At 42.2% G+C, this 21,652-nt stretch overlaps 1 protein-coding gene across 1 annotated transcript in view; it reads right to left on the reverse strand.

Moving 5' to 3' along the window:
• Nucleotides 1-1,013: 1,013 nt before the first annotated feature.
• Nucleotides 1,014-21,652, reverse strand: part of stx1b (syntaxin 1B) — a 108,410-nt gene continuing 87,771 nt past the window's right edge. Inside the window, exons 9-10 of the mRNA XM_018749706.2 lie at nucleotides 3,707-3,817; nucleotides 1,014-3,241 (exon numbers count right to left, since the gene is read on the reverse strand). Of these exons, the coding sequence (XP_018605222.1) occupies nucleotides 3,161-3,241; nucleotides 3,707-3,817 (192 nt within the window). The 3' untranslated portion in view covers nucleotides 1,014-3,160. The remainder of the gene's footprint in view (nucleotides 3,242-3,706; nucleotides 3,818-21,652) is intronic.

The following is a 21,652-nucleotide window of genomic DNA, read 5'->3' on the forward strand; positions in this document are numbered from 1 at the left end:
TAACCAGCACAACTGATTGCTAAAATATATAGTATGTTTGTAACTTGAAACTCCCTTCACTATTCTGCATTATCATCCTTCTCAACGGCCTTAGAAAACTTGTTAAAGCAATAACGACTTCACAAAGAGTCTGTAAGATGAAATTAAACTTTTAGTATTTAAAGTGTACACTTTACTTAAAAAAGATGCAGCTTTAAAGGAGAATACAATACCCCAATCCATTTCCTTGCAATATATGCATGTCTTTACCCCAATTATGTTTTAACTATTTGCATTTTATTTGTAGTAGTTCAAGAATACACGCTACGTAAATCTGGGTCAAATTCAATCTTTGATTAGGTTTGGAGGCATTACATAATTGAATCGAGTAATATATGAGCAAAATATGTTTCTATTTGTGAACTGCTTTTTCCCTTGCTGCACTGAATTGCTTCAGCAAGTTATTCATTTTGTAAAAAATCTCTTTCAGAAACTATGCAAAGCTAAGCGGCAAACAATATCTTAGTCTCTTAAGGGCTAATGAAAATCCTTAGACAGAAGTAAATTAACATATGCAATGCATAATGCATTAAAGCTAGCATGTACTTATCTTGACGCATGCTCAGGAAAAATCACACATTTTGCTTTGAGTTTAGGAACAAACAAGGTTTTTCAAAATATTGACTTTTTTGCTTATCTCTGGGGTTAAATGTCTAAGTGTCTAAAGCATTTGCTTTGGCTACAGTTGAGCCGTAAATCACAGGCTAGGATAAATTAATTCCCATTTCCTGATCATTACATTACAGTAGTGAGTAAGTCAGCATGGTATAACTGAAATCTATTATAATTTTCATTAGCTTCATGTTATAACTGTCCATCCTGAGGCCATATATTATTGTCGATTATAGTTTGCTATACATTACTATTTAACAGAATTTGAAAAATTAGCTTTGCCAAATTAAACATAATAAACACTGTGATAATTTACTAAAAGTAAATTATAAATAATAGTTGCAGAGGTTATTAAATTAAATAAATTTAAAGTACCTGTTCCTCAAAGTTCCAGTTATTTGTAACATTAAATGAAAAGCTTAATTTTTAGTAAAATTAATAAAAAGTGTAACTATCCATATGTATTATAAATGCCCTTATGGGCTTTAAAAATTATTTTAATGCCTTTTTGCAGGCTTTGCATGAGACACTACACAAGTAATAGAGAAGTAACTGTATAATTTCTGTCAGTATAGCCTACCTTAGTTCCATTATAATTATAGCTAATGACTAGGAAGGTGTCTTGTAGTATTTAAGGAAGCTACCATGAAACCTGGAAATGATAATTCTTTATTCTTTATTTCTACTGTTAGTAAGGCCTGCAATATTGTAATGAATCTCAGTCGTCATCTTTCAGCCCAGAATGATACCCCCAATTATCAATTATATCTATGGTTGCTGAACTTTTTGACCAGAAAAATTATCATAAGACCATGTTTACAAATATATGGTATTATACCAGTTGTCCAGCATTTGTGAAATTTTGTAAGTTTTTGCTTTTTAAAATCAGGAAACAGGCTTCATAACTAAAAATGTTGTGTGTAAAATTCAAGTTGCTTCACCCAGTAGGGCCAGAGATGGAAGATTCGATAAACCTTGACTGTTCAAAAAAACCCATATACTAAACAAATTTAGATCAGTGAACACTAAAATCGGTTGTGTTTTTCTTACAGTACTGTAACTTTTCCATTGTATTAATTCAAGTGAGGCTGAACTTGTCAGTTTCAGTTGCCTGTCATGTTTGTAAGGAACTTATTCCATTGTACTTAAATCATTGTGTGTTACATGCATTTGTAATTATTTTTTATTTAATTGAAATGAAAAGATCAGATGTCTGAAATAGCATATGTCAAATCAACCGCTCTCTTCTTAACATTTGTACAAATTATATAGGACTGTGGCTCAACATTAGATAAGCAGTTAACGATAATGACTAAGTGAATGAATGTGTTATATAAGCTTATGTGTATAAGACATGAATTTATCACTGACTAGTCAATCTTTATTTCAGTGACAAAAATTACTCAATCTTCTTTTGTAAATATTTAGTAGAATAATCTGTGAAATCTTAAATTGGGGTAAAGACCAAGTGAGGCCATATATTTATGAATTTTATGCAATTGTTTTTTCTTTTTTCTTGAAATTGCTTAGTGTCACGTCAACTAATGACTGTACCATATTTAATATCACACTGTATTTTTCCACTTTACCATCTCATTATATTAACAATTTGTGTTTTAACCTTAACAGCAACAACTTCTAGGCTGAACTAAGGAGAAAATCTTAATTACTCAGCAATGTGATTTTTAAGGTTTTGTTAAGTCGTTAAATTTAAAAAATATTTACTGCGTAAATTGAAATGCCTACCTTGTGCCCTTTTTGCAGCAAGACTGCATAGTTTATTCCTTCCTTTTTTACTTTGCTTATCTTTTGTATTACAGTTATAGCTGAACTTTGCTGAGGCATTTGTAATATTCTCCACAATCTACTGATCATATGACACAAGAAAATCTCTCAAATTTAAGTGGTGAAGCGAAGCTGAGCAGAGGCTAAAACTGCAAAATCGCCAAGAGTTATGAATGAGCTCCACTGGATTCAAAAACGCTCTCTTTCAGTGTTATGTACTGGTCAAAATCTAGGCAATCTTCCCAAGTTATTATTATTTATCTAATTAGTTACTTAATAAATTGACTTAGAGTCCAATCAATTTGCACACATCTGAAATGGAAAATAATATGCAGTCATCCCCAACAAAAAATGATCAGTGGGTTTGTGGAATGACACTATTTACTTGCATTTGGTATTGTGCATTAACCCATTATTTTTTCTGGAGCATGCCCAATTTTCAGCCATTTACTTAGCAGGAAGTTTGCAGAATGAAATAAATGTAGAAAAAAATCAAGAAAAATGTCACTTTGCATCTCCTGATGGGTAATTAAACCATGTGCTGCTTGTGTTCAATACATTTATAATGTACACTGAAATGATTACATTTATTACATATTTATTTTTCTTGATTGACTTAATCAGCTATTATGTCTTTTTTTCATTTCAACCCTTTTCATTTTTTTTTCTTAATCTTCAATTTGTTTTTGATTATTCTAGTAGATTTATAAGTTGGTTGCCATGTCTAGAAGCCCAGCGTTCCACCAATAGTGGATGCCAACACGACTCCCAGCACCACACAGCAGATGATGATCATAATCTTCTTCTACAAGGAGAAAAGGAAGTGGAAAAATTATAATATCAGTATACATCAGCATCTGTGAACAGTACAGTAATAATAATATGAAAATATCATCATTGCCTGCTATATGTATGTATGCTTTTGTGTCAAAATGGAACTCTGTATGTTGCATGTTCTCCCTGTGTTTTTGCATGAGTTTCCTTTATGTGCTCCACTCAAAAGGTATGCATTTCAGGTGAACTGAGGTGTGGATGACTGAGTATGTTAAATTACTCTGTTCTGTTAGTCTAATATACTGAGAATTTAAGTTGTCTCAGACAAAGGCATCAACTAATAATAACTATTCATCCCTTTGGAGACAAGTGTTCGCTAAATTAAAAAAAAAAAATATATATATATATATATATATATATATATATATATAAATGTAGTAAAATTGTATAGAATATGTGTACATGCATCTGTATTTACTGAAACATTACTCCTTACCTTGCGGGCCTGGCTCTGGTATTTCACAGCCTTCTTTGTGTCAGATACAGCCCGCTCCACATAATCCACTGAATGTTCCACATTGTACTCAATTCTGTCGATCATCTCACCCTGAAAAATACGTGCACAATATAAGCTGGAATCAATTTTAAAAAAAATTTCCTATGAATTAAATAAAATGTAACAGACAGACACATAGTACATAAAAATTCTCAGTAGTAAACAATAATTCTCCCCAGCCCACAAGCACATTGCATAAAATTTATATATTTCAATGGGTTTAATAATTAATTCTTACTTGAACTGCTGCATTACATTTCCAGATGTATGAGACTGAAGTTAGCAAATTGTTAGCTTTGAATAATAACATCAGCTAAGAAATCACAGATTTGTTTTTTAGACAGCGTTAAATATACAAAGATTCCAATATATAAAACCAAAATCCACAGATTTCCCTAAAGTCAAATTGAGATGATAACCTGGAATGTGCCAGCACTTACCACCATTTAAAATCCTTTGGCCTATGGTAATTGTGCTCTTTCCTTGGCGAAGCTCCCTATCATCCCCTCAGCCTCTCTAAACTAGTATCCCACAGGGCTCAGTATTCTGTCCGCTACTCTTCTCCACCTACACCTCTTCCCTTGGTCCAGTCATTGCCTCCCACAGATTATCCTACCACTGCTACACCGACAATACCTAACTCTTCTTCTCCTTTCCGCCCAGAGCTACAGACATTACCTTGCACACTGCTGCTTGCCTCTTGGACATCTTTGCCTGGATATCTAATCACCACCTACAACTCAACCTGTCCAAAACAGAGATCCTTCATCTCCCAGCTGGTCCACCTTCCTGTTGTGAACTCTATCAAACTAGATGACTGACTCATTTTGCCTACCTTATCAAATAAGAGCCTGGGAGTATTAACTGACTCCAGTCTGTCTTTCTCTCAGGATATTGCATACTGAACCCAGAACTTGGCTCTGCAGATACATTCTGCAAAACTTCTGCATGATTTGCCTCTATCTCATAACAGACTCAACGCAACACCTGGTCCAGGCCACATGGTGATATCTCGAATGGACTACTGCAGCTGCCTCCTGTCTCATCTTCCAGCCTCTGCCATCAAATTTCTCCAGCTGATACAAAATGCTGTTGCATGGGTTGTGTTTGACCAGCAAAAGGGTTCCCATGTACAGTATCACCTCTCCTTGTCTCTCTGCCTTGCTTCCCACTAGCTGTCAGGATCAAATTAAAGACTGGTTAGAGCATACAAAACTATTTGTTCCCAGATGTCTACAAGACTTGATCACTCGCTATATCTCAACCAGACTGCTATTCTCCTCCACCTATGCCCACTTTGTGATTCCATGCAAGAAAGGTCCAAGATCAAAGGCACAAAGGTTTTGGTTCTGGCTCCAGTGTGGTGGAATGATCTCCCCCTGTCACCAGGAACTGTTATGTCTCTGTACATTTAAGAAGAGTCTGAAAACTTACCTATTTCTGACTCACGTCTCCCCTGATCTTTTAAGTGCATGCTAAATGTGTAAATTTTAATGTTTAATTTTTTTTTTTTTTTTTAGAAATTTAAATTGAATAATGGTTAAACCTTTATGCAGCTACTCGTGCGATGTATACCGGGTCATATAGTGGATTGTGACAAACTGACAGTAGGCTAGAATAACATGTCTGCATCCAAATCTATCCTTCTGTTGGCGTAATGCACTCATTATATTTTTCTCTGAGATTTCTGCTATTTAGCACACACTTTGGAAAAAAAAAAAATCTGCTAAATGAATTAGTATAAATGTAAATCACTTTTACTTTTTCATATGTAAATTAACTGTTAGTGCCTTAAAAACATAAGAAATTATACAAACTACATTGATAAAGAATTGTACTGCAAATGTCAATGCTGCATAGAGTAAATACTTAAGATCTTTAAACACTTACCCCTGCCAGTGTAAAATATTTTATTCCTAGTCTTATTATTTTTTCACTGTAGAAACAGTTAGCTTTTCTTTTCCTTGCCTTTTTCCCGGCTGTGCCCTCTTTGAGTTTTTTGTCTCATTCTTCTTTTGCTACACTTGTATGTTGGGAGGGGTGAGGTCTGGCCCAGATGTCCCGTTCACCTAGGGAAAGTGCACGCACAAGACATCGCCTCTCCTTTCCAGTATAGTGATCGCTGTGTGGCCACTGTCGGGCTTGCCAGGCAGGACACACGACCATGTGTCCAGTGGTGTAACTGGATGGGTAGGCCGGACTCATTAGCCTTGGTTGGCAGTCAGCCTAAGAGAAGGGCAACTCTGACTCCAAACCCGGACAGATGAGGTCATTAGCCCTGTCAGGCCATCCATCTAGGTGAAGAACACTCCGACATAACACCTACGACCCAGGGACATTGCTGCCACTGTCCCAACTTGCTCAGCCATGGCAGACGTACCCCAGGTGTAAAGGGTGGGGCCAGTACTGCGCACACTCGACTCCACTTAAAAACTCTACTGTACGAACTCGAAGGGCACGCCCATGTCTACGGCCAACAAGTCCTGCAGCGATGGGAAAGGGGTGAAACGGCAGGTGGAAGAAGACACTGGAAGCTGCAGTTCTGATCCTGCATACAGGTGGTCCAGGTGTGGGGGGGGGGGTCGTCTGATGTTGACCCCAGAGACAATGGCATCATTCGGCAGCACCCTGAACAATCCAGCTTCCGTCTCTAGGGACAGCACTGCTTACTCCACATGGAGAGGGGCCTAGAAAAGGTGGCCTAACTAAAGCTTGTTTCCATTTCCCCCAGTTGGCTACAATGTGGTTAAACAACAAAGAAGAAAAGGCACACACCTGCCTTGCAAGGTGTGCTAGGACTAAAGCTTACATGCTGGAACATCAGAACCATGCTCATACAGCAGACAGTGGTCGCCCAGAACAACACTCCACTCTAGTTGCCCATGAACGTTCAAGGCTAAATTTTGACATTGCTGCTCTCAGCGAAGTCTGCTTCCCAGAGGAAGGCAGCCTTCAAGAACATGGCGCAGGCTACACCCTCTACTGGTCAGGCAAGCCAAAGACTGAAAGACACCTTCCTGTCGTTGGCTTTATGGTCAGGAACTCCAGCGCCTCCAAACTTGAAAACCTGCCAACGGATCACTCAGATCACATCATCTCCATGTGCCTCTCACTTCGAAACAAGCAGCATGCCATACTATTCAGCATGTATGCCCCAACTCTTCAAGCAAATCCTGCAGCAAAGAACAAGTTTCACACTGATCTGTGCAACCTTGTAGAGAATGCTCCTGCAGACAACAAGGTCATCATCCTTGGTGACTTCAGTGCCAGAGTAGGTAAAGACTCAGAAGCCTGGAAAGGAAGTACTCACACACAGACATTTTCTGAACCACTTGTCCCATACGGGGTCACGGGGAACCGGAGCTTAACCCAGCAACACAGGGCGTAAGGCTGGAGGGGACACACCCAGGACAGGACACCAGTCCATCACAAGGCACCCCAAGCGGGATTCAAACCCCAGATGCACCAGAGAACAGGACCCGGTCCAACCCACTGCGCCACCGCGCCCCCCGGCAAGGAAGTACTGTACAGCCCGAAGTCTTTTGAGATAGGTCTGAACCAGGTATGCATACAATTCAGGGAGTGATTGGGAATGATTCTGTCCCATTTTTCCTGGCAGATTTTCTGCAGTGTCATGCTGGAATAATGGGAGCTGGGGCAAAGGTGAGTGGGACCCAAACATGGGTTCTGTTTATTAATGAAGAAAGCCAAGGCGCAAGACGTGGAGCAATAAAAGCAGACGCTTTTCTCCAAAGCGACTTCCAATGGATACTATGTAGTGTTATCAGCCCACACACCTTATTCACCAAGGTGACTTACACTGCTAGATACACTACTTACAATGGGTCACTCATCCATACATCCGTGGAACACACTCTCTCTGTGTCACTCACACATTTGAAAAATACAAAGGGCATAAACAGTAAGATGAAGCGAAGGTCAGCAGGTCAGGAACTTCGGAATGACAGGAATTGTTGGACACATGGGAGCAGCAGTCACTCGAGTGAGGTTCTGCAAGCAGGCATGGTCCTTTTATCCTGTGCTGTCTTGATGAGAGGCAGGTGTGGGTGAGGTGCACGTGACATGCAGATCATTGAAGTTGATTGGATGGTGCTTCTGGACTGCAATTTTCAAAAAGTGCCACAGATTGTCAATGGGGTTAAGATCAGGACTTTGACTGGGCCATTGTAAGACATTCACTTTGTTGTTTCTGAGCCACTCCACTGTTGCCTTATCCTTGTGCTTGGATCTGTCTTGCCTTCTCCTTCTCCACACTACTTACAATGGGTCACTCATCCATACATCAGTGGAACACACTCTCTCTGTGTCACTCACACACTTGAAAAATACAAAGGGTGTAAACAATAAGATGAAGCAAAGGTCAGTAGCCAGGAGATCAGAAACTTCGGAAGGACAGGAATCGTTGGATACATTTCTGACCTGACTGGAACAGGTTCTCTTCCAGTATTTCCTTGTATTTAGTTCCAACCATTCTTCCATCAGTTTTAACGAGATTCACAGTCCCTGTAGAGGAAACACATACTCATCGCATTATGGTGCCACCAGCATACTTCACTGTAGGCATGGTGTTTTTTGAGGCATGGGCAGTATTAGGTTTGTGTCATACATAGCGCTTGGAATTTTGATGAAAAAGCTCTCTCTTGGTTTCATCTGACTGCAACACTTTTTCCAGCATACTAACTGGGTCCCACTCATGTATTGCAGCAAGCTTCAGAGATACCTTTTTATGGATATTCTTGAGTAATGGATTCTTTCTTTTCAGCCTCTCAAATAGGTCACTGCTATGGAGAGCCCTTGATATTGTGGACTCATGCACATGTACCATGACTTCAGCAGCTGATTTCTATAATTCCTTCAAGGTGATGATTGGCGTCTTTGTTGCTTCCCTTACCAGTTTTTAGCTTGGGCACAAAGCTTTGTATGGCCTTCTTTACACCTTCCACTTCCTGATTGTCATGCCCCCGACTTCCACACAACAAGGGACACCTGATCACGGGATGGGAGTATAAAGAGCGGCTCTGGATGCAACAGTGTGTGGAACCTTAGTTCAGCCTTACTTGACTACAACATTACAGCTTATCCTACTTGACCCTCTTCGTGTTCCTTGTTCCTTGTTCCCTGTTCCCTCGTCCTTTGTCTCGTCGTCTGCCTGCTTTCTACAACTCACAGCTTGTCTCTCGGATTTCGTCTTTGGACTCTCCTTCTTGTTACGTCTGCGCCTCGGTGACCTTTTGCCTGTTTTTTGGATTAGGAGCTTGGATTGCCCTTTGAATAAACCATTCTGTGCACCGTGATTGGGTATGATGCCTCCTCCCCATGTGGAAACAACGACACTGATGATGAATGCAGTCTTGCTCAGTGAGATATGTAAACACATATTTTTTGTACTGTTTTCATGACTTGTGAATTTGTATTACAATTTACCACTTTAAGCTTTTGGAGCACAGGGGTTTTAACACTTATGCAAGCAACACATTTCAGGAGGACAAATAAATAATTTTGGCTTTTGAAATACAGTGTTAGCATATAGTAGATATCAGTAAAAACACTGATCGTGAGAACATTTGTATGTATCTAATATCTTTTCTAATCCAGAAAATGATGCCAACTATCAAGGGACTGTATATATATATATATATATATATATATGTGTGTGTGTGTGTGTGTGTGTGTGTGTGTGTGTGTGTGTGTGTGTGTGTGCATGTGTATAAACACACATTTAAACAACTTTATTTAGCTGATTCCTTCCTCCAAAGCAAGTTACAGTGTTAAGCTATTCAGAACTATTTTCCCATTTAGTCAACTGGGGAATTTTAAGTAAAGCAATTGTACGGTAAGTACTTTGCTCAAGGGTATTACTGCTTGATGTGAGACTTTGAGGCCAAAGGCAGCAGCTCAAACCACTACAGTACCAGCTGCCCACTGACACACACACACACACACACACACACACACACACACACACACACACACACACACACACACACACACACACACACACACACACACAGAGGTGAATAGTATTTCACCACGTTTCAGTATTCAAAACTCTTCATCGACGAGGCAGGTTTCAATCTAACAAAACCCACAAAAGGGGGCCCAACATCATTGGTCAGCATGCCATCATATAAGATCAAGGCCAGACAGCAGGCAACATCACATTATGTGCAGTCATCAGCATCTGTGGCATCCTCCACCACCATATCAAAGTGGGTCCATAGAACAGGGGACAACTACTTCAGTTTCTAGATCAGCTGCTCATTAACATTCTTCACCAGAAAGGAGCGAGCCAGGCCAACCAGAGCAAACCCAATATGTTGTTATTTGGGATAATGAGAGTTTCCACTCTTGTTCGCATCTGGTTCAACGACCACCCCAGCTTCACTGTCTGTTTTTTTTCCCCATTTCTGAATCCGATTAATAAATTTCTCTCAGCATGGTGGTGGAGTGTACGACCGCAACCCCTATACACAGAAAAACCTCCAGGAGGCAAAGGAGGATGTCTGTAGTGTCTATGGAGTCTATCCATGGTTGGATAAGGCACACAAGGACATTTTTTCCATGCTGCCTGGCAAGAGCAAATGTGTGATGTTGAGATATTATGACCTGACCCAGACCTGAGATGAGAACATTGATGCTGAGTAACCTGTAAATTTTCTGCATTTGGAAATAAAGATTTTGGAAACTGGGTATTTTACTGTACGTGCCTTGCGTGTTTTGTCAGTGTGACATTGCAAAGGTCAGGTTTTTGACTAAAACAGCATATATAGTAGTCCACTAATGTAAGTGGTATTTACTGTATTACAGTACTGTTTTGAATTTCTCTTGCCAATGTGTTCCTGAAAGGGTTATCTAGATAGTCAGTGCTGTGATTATGCAAAGTTCAAAATTATTTCTCTGAAAACTTATTAATTTCATTCAACATTTTGGTAGCAGTGTTTTGAATTAATCCCTCCAGTGTATAACAGTCAACTACAAGTCTGTGTTTTTGATAGCTTATGAGTGTTGTCTAAACGCAAAGTTTGAATTGGACCCAGATGTTAAATGATTGTACTGTTGGGTGTGAGTTTTTCAAATTATGTGAGAAGATTTTAGAAAATGGTGAGTTTTTCCAGGAATTGTGTTTAAGCAATTTGGAAAAACTGTAACACTTAAGTATTCCTGAACACAGCAATACTTAAGACAGTCATCTTATTTTACTTACTGTGTATTCTTCATAAAATTAATATATTTTTATCACCTCTTTTGGTGCTTAGGTGTCTAGCAGTGCCTGTAGTAAGATAATTGCTGAAAGAAGCCAAAATTAGACTGTAATGTACTGTATTTGGTCGATTTCAAGATGCCATCAACAGGAAGACGCACCCAAGACAGATTAGAACTGCTGTCTTTGGGCCCTGCAGTTGCAGGCTCACATCCCAGCTACAGTAGACCTGAGCAATGTACTTACCATAAATTGCTCCAGTAAAATGGCCTAGCTGTATAAATGGGTAAATAATAATAATAATAGTAAGAAGAAGAAGAAGAAGAAGAAATATCTTAACATTATAAGTTGCTTTGGAGAAAGGCAACAGCTATTGCACAGAGCCACCATCTGCTCGCTTGATTTGATCCCATCATCACTCCTTCTGAACATTTCCCCGCAACTCTCCTCCTTCATCTCTATAATCATCAACTCCTCATTCTCCTCTGGCTGTTTCCCAGCTGCCTTCAAAACCGCTATAATTTCACCTCTGTTAAAAAAAATCCTCCCCAGACCACAATCTAGCTGAAAATTAAAGACCGGTCTCTCTCCTCTCCTTCGTGTCTAAAACCCTAGAGCAGGTGGCCTGTGATCAACTGTCTGATTTCTTCACCCGGAACCATCTCCACGATAGTTATCAGTCTGGTTTCAAAGTTGGTCACTCCACTGAGACTGCCCTTCTGGCAGTATCTGACACTCTCCAAGCTGCTAGAGCTGCCTCCCTCTCCTCGGTCCTCATCCTCCTCGATCTATCTGCAGCATTCGACATTGTCAATCACCAGATTCTACTCTCCTCTCTTAACCAGCTTGGGATCAAAGGTGCGGCACTCAGATGGTTTGAGTCCTACCTCTCTGACAGATCCTGTCAAGCGGCCTGGTGGAGCTCTCGTTCTTCTCCTCTGCCTCTCTCAACCGGTGTTCCGCATGGCTCGGTATTAGGTCCTCTTCTTTTCTCCATCTACACCTCCTCCCTCGGTCCAATCATAGCCTCCCATGGATTCAAATACCACTGCTATGCCAATGATACCCAGCTCTTACTCTCCTTTCCACCTGGTGCATCAGACATTTCTGCACGCACTGCTGCCTGCCTGTCGGACATCTCTTCATGGATATATGATCATCACCTCCAACTCAACCTCTCCAAAACAGAGATTCTTTACCTCCCAGCTGGCCTGTCCTCCTGTTACGACCTGTCGATACAACTCAATCATTTCGTCTACCTCCTTCGCTAAGAGTCTTGGAGTACCGATTGACGCGAGTCTGTCATTCTCTCAACATATTGAAGCCACAACCCAGTCCTGCAGATACATCCTGCATAATATTCGTAGGATCCGTCCCTACCTCCCTACTGACTCTGCCCAACTACTTGTCCAGGCCATGGTGGCTTCCCGTCTGGACTACTGCAACTCTCTCCCTGCTAATGCCATCAAACCTCTGCAGCTTCTATAGAATGCTGCTGCACGAGTTGTGTTTGATTTGCCAAAGCGCTCCCATGTATCTCCTCTACTTATCTCTCTGCACTGGCTTCCTATAGCTCCCCGAATCAAATTCAAAACCCTGGTTACTGTGTACAAATGCATCAATAGAACTGCTCCCAGCTATTTACAAGACTTAATCAACCGCTACACCCCAGCCAGGCCCCTTCGCGTGTCTACTTCTGCTCGCTTGGTGGTCCTGCGCACGAAAGGTAAAGCTTGGAGGTTCTCGGTTCTGGGTCCATTGTGGGGGAATAACCTTCCCCTGTCACTCAGAACTGCAGAAACTCTGTCTATATTCAAAAAGTGTCTGAAAACTCACCTTTTCCAGATTCACTTCGCCCAAGATCTCTCCAGCTCATTTATGGTGTAACTGTTCACGCATCGTAACTCCATAAGCATCCCCAGATACAACCTTTATTCAGCCACTACTCTGGCACTGTAATTGCTTATTTGTGTATCTTATAATATTTTAAAAAAAAAAATAGTGTAAGGGTATAGGGATTTGTCTATTCTGTGTTTTATGCACCTATTTCAACGATGAACCTCGGTGCAGCAAGTGGTAGGTAACGAACTAGGTTTACTTGAGACTTTCATGACTGCAGCTATGTCTCCTTCTCTTAATGTAATGCATAAATTGTACTTTTGCTGAGATGTACGTTGCTTTGGACAAAAGCATCTGCTAAATGAATAAATGTCAATGTAAATGTAAAAGATTAAACATAATGCACATTTATGTGTCGCGTTACGTGAAATGGTATGTGTTGCCTTTTGTCCCTGCTGAAACCACACTTATTCAACAGCACAGCCATATTTTAACCAGGTAAACAAGTCTTTCATGCCATCATGGAAAGTTTTTGCATCCAGGTGGGCTATCAGTCTAGAAGTAAGGAGGATTTTATGTATAGGCATCACTGTGGAAGCTCACAGAACATGAGCAAGCCCTGCTTCCAAAACCAAATGACATTTATCTGGTTTTGTAATGAGAGGTCCTGTTAGATGCTCCTCCTATGCCCAGAGTGCACAAGATAACTGAATGCGTGTGGTGGAGTACGTTTTCAGCATGGTGGACCTTGACAGGATAACTTCAGGTTCTGCTACACAAAGCAAAGAAGACAGCCTTCGAAACCCCCTCAGATCTTAATCATAGAAGTTTCTTCCATTTGACCTGCATGAGTTTCCTGGAACATTGTAGAGAACCTAATTCCGTAACCTTTATAGGACAATACTGGAATCTTCCTATATCATGCACTAGTATACAATGAGATCTGAGACAAACAGCTGGAGCATCTCCAGTTTGGCATGAAGGGTTTTGAGAGGGGAAGAGTCAACTGTCAACTAACTGTCAGCTAAGACTTAAGGAAGCAGACTACCTGGGACACAGCATCAAACCACAAGAGAGGAAAGTGGAAATGGTGAGAAACCTTACAAAATTATCAATATGATACAAGCATACAAGGAATGACTAGTTTGTATCATCAGTTCATCCATAACTTTTCATCCATAACCTTCATCTTACAGATTTGACCAAAAAGTCAGTCTCATACTGTCAAATAGAATTTTCAGGTGTAAGCTGCTTTCAACTAGCTAAGAGAGGTGTTGTGTTCACAACCAGTGTCGATCACATCACACTCTTTTACTGTAATTAGATGATTGTACAGACCGATGCTGTCACGCCCTCAATATTGGATGGAACGAAACACCTGCAGTGCATCAGGGAGACAGAGAATAAAAGGAGGGCTCAGTTACATCAACTTGCAGAATCTCATTTGAGCAACTGCTACCTCTGCGATTACTTATTGTGCTCCTCGTCTCCCTGTTCCTCATTGCCCTTTGTCCTGTTTCCTTGTTCTTCCGTTGCCCCTTCAGATTGTGTATTCTGGCTTCCTTACGACTCTGGTTTGCCCTGGTTACGATGTTTGCTCCTCAGATTACCTCTGCCTGTTCCCGACCTTGCCTCTGCCTGCCCCTTTGGTTATTGTCTTTTCAATAAATGCCTGCTTCTGGGTCCGACAACTCCACCCTGAGTGTTCCATCATGGCAGATGTATCTCGTCAAACTCTCTCAGGAAAATTCTCTCAAGAAATAACAGGTGAAGAACACTATAACTTCAATGAGCTATAGGAAAAGTGTGATTTTAGTCAGTGACCACTGAGCATGACTCAGTAGGAATGAAGGTGAATGGTCACAGAGTGGTTTGTGTCCATATACCCTTGTAATTTCTGTCATCCACAATATAAGTATCACAGCATCTTAACAATAATACAATAATAGGAAAAGGGAATGTAAGCAGTCATAGGGGAGGTGTCAAGGATGCATACACTAATGGAGTTCACTGTACATACCTGAAAAATTATAGCCTCATTTACACAATTGTAAGAACGGACTCAAAAGAACCTGGCAGCAGTATGCATTTATAGCTGTTTATCCCTGAACTGAATAACCCCTGATCTGGTTACAACATGCAGGTAATGCTAATGAAACAAACACATACATATTGACCACACTTATTCATTCAAACAAGGTCTGATTTTAGATGCCCATTTTTAACTTTTAACCTTTATGGTGGCCTGTGTTTCACTACTTGTAGCTGACTGCTAATTATGGGAAAAATGTCAAGTTCAAACATGGCCTTAAAGGCTGGCTGAAACAATTGTAGTGTTACTATTTATCTCAGCTGGGTAGGTCTGATTTGGCCTTCCTTTAGCCCATGTGTATATAGTTTAAAAACGTAAGGCCAAAATTAAACAGATTTTCATAAATATTAGCAACATACATATGTCTATAATTACACCCGGAGTATAGATGCTGTATAGTAGACTCATCTAGGGTGTACCTTGCATCACCCTAGGCTTTTTGAGATTAGATCGAGATTATTGGTAACACTTCAGAATACTGTTCCATACATCATAGGTAGTTAATAAGTAGTTATATAGGAATAAATGAAGAACTAATGGGTAATGCTTTATTTACACTGCAGTAACTACTGATAACTAATAAGGAAGAGTGAATAACTAACATTTGCAGTAAGTAGCAGTTAATTATTAGTTATGTAGTAGTTACTAAAAACTACTAAATCCTGCAGTATAAACAATAATATAATTATTACTTATTTAGTCGTTACTAATAACTATTAAATGTTGTGTGCCTCCTGCAGTACTACACATTAACTGAGACTCATTTAAAATAACTATGAATTGATTACTCATCAACAGTCACACACAATTACCTATGGTAATAAACAGGCTATATACAGTATGATCCTGTTTATTATTAATAATACAATTTTCAGATTACTTCTTTACTTCAGGAGGTTGATCAGAGTATTTTTAAATTTTTATGTCCCCTATCACCAGACTGAGGGGGGGTGTGGCAGCATGGCAGGCTTGATTGGTGCCTTGCTGTGTGGTGGGTCTGGGGTTCGAGTCCTGCTTGGGGTGCACAGAGGCTCTGTGCTTCTCCCTGCGTTTGCCTCCCCTGATGTGTAGAAAAAGGACCTGGCAATCCACATTTGTTCTCCCTTGAATTGCTTCTAAAATCACGCAGGTGGTCGCTATGGGTCTGGTTTGACTCAGCAGCCTGGATGCATGTATCACCATACTGAATTGACAAAAGAACTCATTAAGACTGTATATTGCCATAATTTAAATGGATCGGATGTGTTCTTTAAGCAGAAAGAAAATCCTGGTAACTCCTTAGTAATTACTGAGTAGCTACTACTCCGTTCTTCAGGAAGTACTCATGACCTGGAAAAGTATTCTAAAGTGAAAATCATGGTAACCTATTACTAATTACTTTTGTCTTGCTACATCCACATTGTCTGGAACAATACTGTAAACATTTAAAAAACTAAGTATGAGTAGAATGATTACCTGGAGCAGCAGTGTAAAGTAAAAAGCACAGTACACTATTAACAGAAGAACTGTAACATTAATAAGTCAAGTGTGTCACGTGGAACGAGAATGCGGGGACAGCTGGATCCAAGTGCAGGATCGTTTGTCAGGAACCAAGGGGTCAGGCAAGTTCTTGTTGTCGGGGACGGTTGAAGAGTCGGGCGATTGGCAGTCAGAGTGGGAGCAAGGATCAATGAATGTAGTCAGGCGATGAGGTGAATGCTCAGAAGCCAGGGAATGAAGAAGGCGCAAATGGGATGATTGTCTCATTGAGATTCCACAAGTACAAAGGGGCTGAGGAAGGTCTTTTAAAGGTGAGTGCTCTAATTGCCATCAGGTGCTGTGGATTGTGGAGCAGGCATGGACTTGACTGTGGCCCCCTCCCTACAGTAGCTCCAGCTGCCTTGCGACGCCTGGAAGGAGGGCAGCCTCTGGGACGGCGCTCATCCAAATGGTCCTGATGGAAGTCAGCGATGAGGGACGGATTGAAGATATCGTGAGCTGGCACCCAGCTGCAATCTTCAGGGCTGTACCCCTCCCAGTCCACAAGATAGTACAGACCCCCATGCCGCCACTTGGAGTCCAGTAGGGTGTGGACAGTGTAGGCTGCTCCCTCATCCAACTCCACCAGAGGGGGTGTCAGGTCTCCCTGGGTGGCTTGGAGCAGGGAGGTACTGTAGGGCTTGAGAAGAGAAACGTGAAAAATGGGACAGATGCATAAATGAGGAGGCAACTGTAACAGGTAGTTGACTGGGGTGATTTGTCAAAGAATCTTGTAGGGACCTATGAACCGGGGGCTGAGTTTCTTGGAGGGCAGCTTAAGGCAGATGTCCCTGGTGGACAGCTACACCCGTTACCCACGTTGCTCGAGTTGGAAGAGCAGGGTGTGGCGGTGTTGGTTGGTCTGTTGTTTGTATCTGTGAACATTCTGGTGAAGATGTTCCCGCACTGCCTGCCAAGCCACCTCGCTGTTTTGGAACCTGGAGTCCACAGCAGGGACCTCAGAGGAACCAAGGTGCCAAGGGAACAGGGGAGACTGGTACCCGAGGATGCACTGGAAAGGGGACAGGCCTGTGGAGGAATGTGACAGGGAGTTATGGGCATATTCGGAACGTGACCAGTGGTCCTGGTCTTGTCCACAGCAGCTTCTGAAGAAGTGGCCAAAGTCTTGGTCTAGTCTTTCTGGTTTAGTCTGTTGGCCTGAGGATGGTATCCAGAGGTAAGGCTAACAGAAACTCCAAGTCTCGGCCAGAACGCTCTCCATACCCTGGACACGAACTGAGGACCTTGGTCGGAGACAATGTCCTCTGGTAGCCCAAAGATCCGGAACACGTTCTGGAACAGAAGCTCGGCAGTGGCCAGGGCAGTGGGGAGTCGGGGCAAAGGAAGTAGATGACAGGACTTGGAAAACCTGTCCAACACCACTAAGATCACTGTGTTACCATCGGAGGGAGGTAAGTCTGTCAGGAAGGGGCTCCAACAGCCCTGCAGGTTTCTGGTTCGGGGTCCTAGCCTGAGCACACACCTTGCACGCCTGCACAAACTCCTGTACGTCCTTTCTAAGCGAGGGCCACCAGTACTTCTTTTCAAGCAAGACCAGAGTCCGTCAACACTTTGGGTGGCCAGCAAGTGGGGTGTCATGCACCCAGTGGAGTAGCTGTGGGCGCATCCTGGCAGGGACATACTCCTTGCCTTCAGGGGTGTCTACTAGACCGGGTTCCTCTGTCTGGGCCCTCTGGAGGTCTGGCATGAACTGCCCATGCACAGGTGCCACAAAGCAGGTGTTGGGCAGCATGGTCTGTGGCACTTCTGGGGTCGGGTCCTTGTCATACAGCCAGGACAGAGCGTCAGCCTTGGTGTACTTAGAGCCAGGGTGGTAGGAGACAGTGAACTGGATATTTGAGAGTGATCTTGTTGAGACCTCTGTAGTCAATACAGGGGTGCAGAACACTGTATTTTCTCCCCATAAATAAAAAATCTGCCAAGGCAGGTGAGGTGGACAGCCTAATAATACCCAAAGACAGGGCCTCCATCACATATTCGTCCATAGCCTTCTGTTCGGGTAGGAAAAGTGGGTAAATCTGGCCCCTCGGAGGGGAGGTTCCCAGCAGAAGGTTGATGGCACAGTCCCGTGGATGGTGCAGAGGTAGTGCAGATGAGCACAATTTGCTTAAGACCTCTGCGAGGTCCGTGTACTCCTCTGGCATATTCAGAGGCTGTGTGGAATCAGGGCTCTCGACTGAGGTGGCTCTACAGGGCAGCGGCAGGGATGAGGAGGTGCACCGTTTTCCCCATGATATCAGCTCCTCGGAACTCCAAGAGAACACCAGGTCCTGTAAGGCCAGGCAGGTATACCCCAGAATTACCAGGGGATGTGATAAGAAAAAGGAGAGGGTCTCCTTATGACACACCCCTGTCTGAAGACCAATCTCCTCTGTTCAGGATTTCACCACACCTTTCCCCAGCAGTTGCCCATCAAGCAAACTAACCTGTAATGTAACATCACAGCGTTGCATGGGAATACCGTGTGACTTTCCGGTATCCATGAAGCTGCTAGCAGCTCCAGAGTCTATAAACGCATGTGTAAACAACTGCCGCCCCCCCCCCGTGTGGATGATGGAAACGGTGAGCTGCGAGACTGACTGGAGATGATCATTCACCTTTGACTGTCATGCACAGGGGGCTCCTGTGACAGGCCACTCAGGGAAGGTTGCTAAGTAGTGGCCAGCACCACCGTAGTAGAGACAAAGGCCCTCTCGGAAGTATCTCTGTCTTTCTGTGGAGGTCAGGTGTCCTCGACCAACCCACAAGGGCGTTAGGGCCTCCCTTGTGTCCGGCTGGGAGTGTAGCGAATGCTCACGGTCCAGGTTGTCCAGAGTGATTACCTGCTGTATGTGTTGATCCAGAAACCTGTCTTTCCCTCGCAAGACAAACTGAGGATTTGTTGGTGGTGCAAGGGCGACCTATGGGGGTTATTCAGGGTATGGCAGTGAAGCTTGCGTCATTTCAGCTCTTGGTTCTGTTTCCGGATACAATGAACATTAGAGCGTCTTCAGAGCACTTTTTAGGTGCTTGATCATTGCTGGGTTCATGTTTAAGGCAAAATCTTCTGTCACGTAGAACTGAGGACGCAGGGATGGCTGGACCCAAGTGCAGGATTGTTTGTCAGGACCCAAGGGGTCAGGCGAGTTCTCGCTGTAAGGGATGGTTTGAAGAGTCAGGCGATCGATGGTCAGAGTGGGAGCAAGGATCCATGGACATAGTCAGGAGACGAGGCGAATGGTCAGAAGCCAGGAACGAAGAATAGAAGCTAGGGACGAAGAAGAACGGGACACAGGCGCAAACGGAACGGTTGTCTCAGTGAGATTCCGCAACTGCAAAGGAGCTGACGTTTGTCTTTTAAAGGTGAGTGCTCTAATCACCATCAGGTGCTTGATCGGTGTCGGGTGCTGTCAACTGTGGTGCAGGCATGGACGTGACAAAGTGTTTCAGTATTTTTTTCATTTCATTTAATTACACTTTTTCACATAAACTTAAGTTGAACGCTGTAATGCTTAAACCACATTATACATTATAATGCTCATCTCCTTTACATTCTATATTGCTGTTTAATGTCGTGGTCACCAATCCTCTGACCAATCAATGTGAGCGGTGCAATGGAGAAGCACATGCCGACGCTCTGTCCGTATGCAGATGCAAAGCTGGGTCCTCTGGCATGTAGCGGCGAGTCCAGAGTACCTCTACTGCACCAGCTTGTATGGCAGCTCAGAAATCTGGCCAAAAGTCTTTCTTTCTCTCTCACATTTACATTTACATTTATTCATTTAGCAGATGCTTTTCTCCAAAGCGACGTACATCTCAGCAAAAATACTATTTCTGCATTATATTAAGAGAAAGAGACATAGCTGCAGAGATGCGATTCTTAAGTAAACCTAGTTAATTTTCCACTTCATGCACTGATTTTGATTGCTCAAGCAGGTGCATAAAACGCAGGATTGATGAATCCTGATAACCTTTCTACAATTTTTTTTTTATTAGTATTATTTTGAGATACACAAACATTCAAATACAATGCAGGAGTAGTGGTTTGGTAAAGGCTTATCTGGGGATGATCATAAAGTTACTGTGCATGAACATTTACACCATACATTCACTAGAGAAATCTTGAGAGAAGTGAGTCTGGAAAAGTTGAGTTTTCAACCTCTTCTTGAATGTAGACAGAGTTTCTACAGTTTTGAGTGAGAGAGGGAGGTCATTTCAACACACACACACACACACACACAGACACACACTCTCTCTCTCTCTCTCACAGTCCACCGAATGGTTATAGTGCTTGCGTAGTTTAGCAGAGTTACCAAGTGAAGACAGCACCAAATACAGCCCACTCTCCCGCTTTACAGAGTTACACACTGATATAAACCCTGCCTGCCTCTTAACTTGATAAACAACAGTAACTTTAACAGATTGTGCAAATTTACAACCAGCACTTAGTGCCTCTCAGTCTTTTTTCTCTTCCCCAACCCCTCATTCTTTGTCTCCTCCTCCCCTTTTTTTCAGTCACCCCCCCCCCACAGGGACCCGGTAGGTTATGATACTCATCTCTGATGGACACTGACTGGCTAATAACAAACTGACACCTGGCTACCCAATAAACAACTCTATTGCACCGCTCACATTAGACAGAGGACTGGCGACCATGACATTAAACAGCAATAAAGAATGTAAAGGAAATGGGAATAATAATTTTAAGCATTACAGCATTCAATTTCAGTTTATGTAAAAAAGTGTAATTAAGTGAAACAAATAAAATATTGAAACACTTGAGTTATTAGTTTTACTGTTGTACTATTAATAGTCTCCTACACTTTTTACTTTACACTGCTGCTCCAGATAATCATTCATTACTTAGTTTTTTCAAGTTTTTCAAATGTTTACAATACTGTTCCAGACTATGTCAATGTAGTAAGACCAAAGTCGTAACTAATGGGTTCCCATGATTTTTACTTTAGAATACTGTTCCACATCATAAGAAGTTCCTGAAGAACAGAGCGGTAACTTCTCAGTAATTACTAAGGAGTTACCAGGATTTTCTTAATACACAAACACACACACATTTTCAGAACCGCTTGTCCCAGACAGGGTCGCGGGGAACCAGAGCCTACCCGGCAACACAGGGCGTAAGGCCGGAGGGGGAGAGGACACACCCAGGACAGGACGCCAGCCCGTCGCAAGGCACCCCAAATGGGATTCAAACCCT

The sequence above is a fragment of the Scleropages formosus genome, chromosome 5 (assembly GCF_900964775.1).
Source record: "Scleropages formosus chromosome 5, fSclFor1.1, whole genome shotgun sequence".
Classification (NCBI taxonomy): domain Eukaryota; kingdom Metazoa; phylum Chordata; class Actinopteri; order Osteoglossiformes; family Osteoglossidae; genus Scleropages; species Scleropages formosus.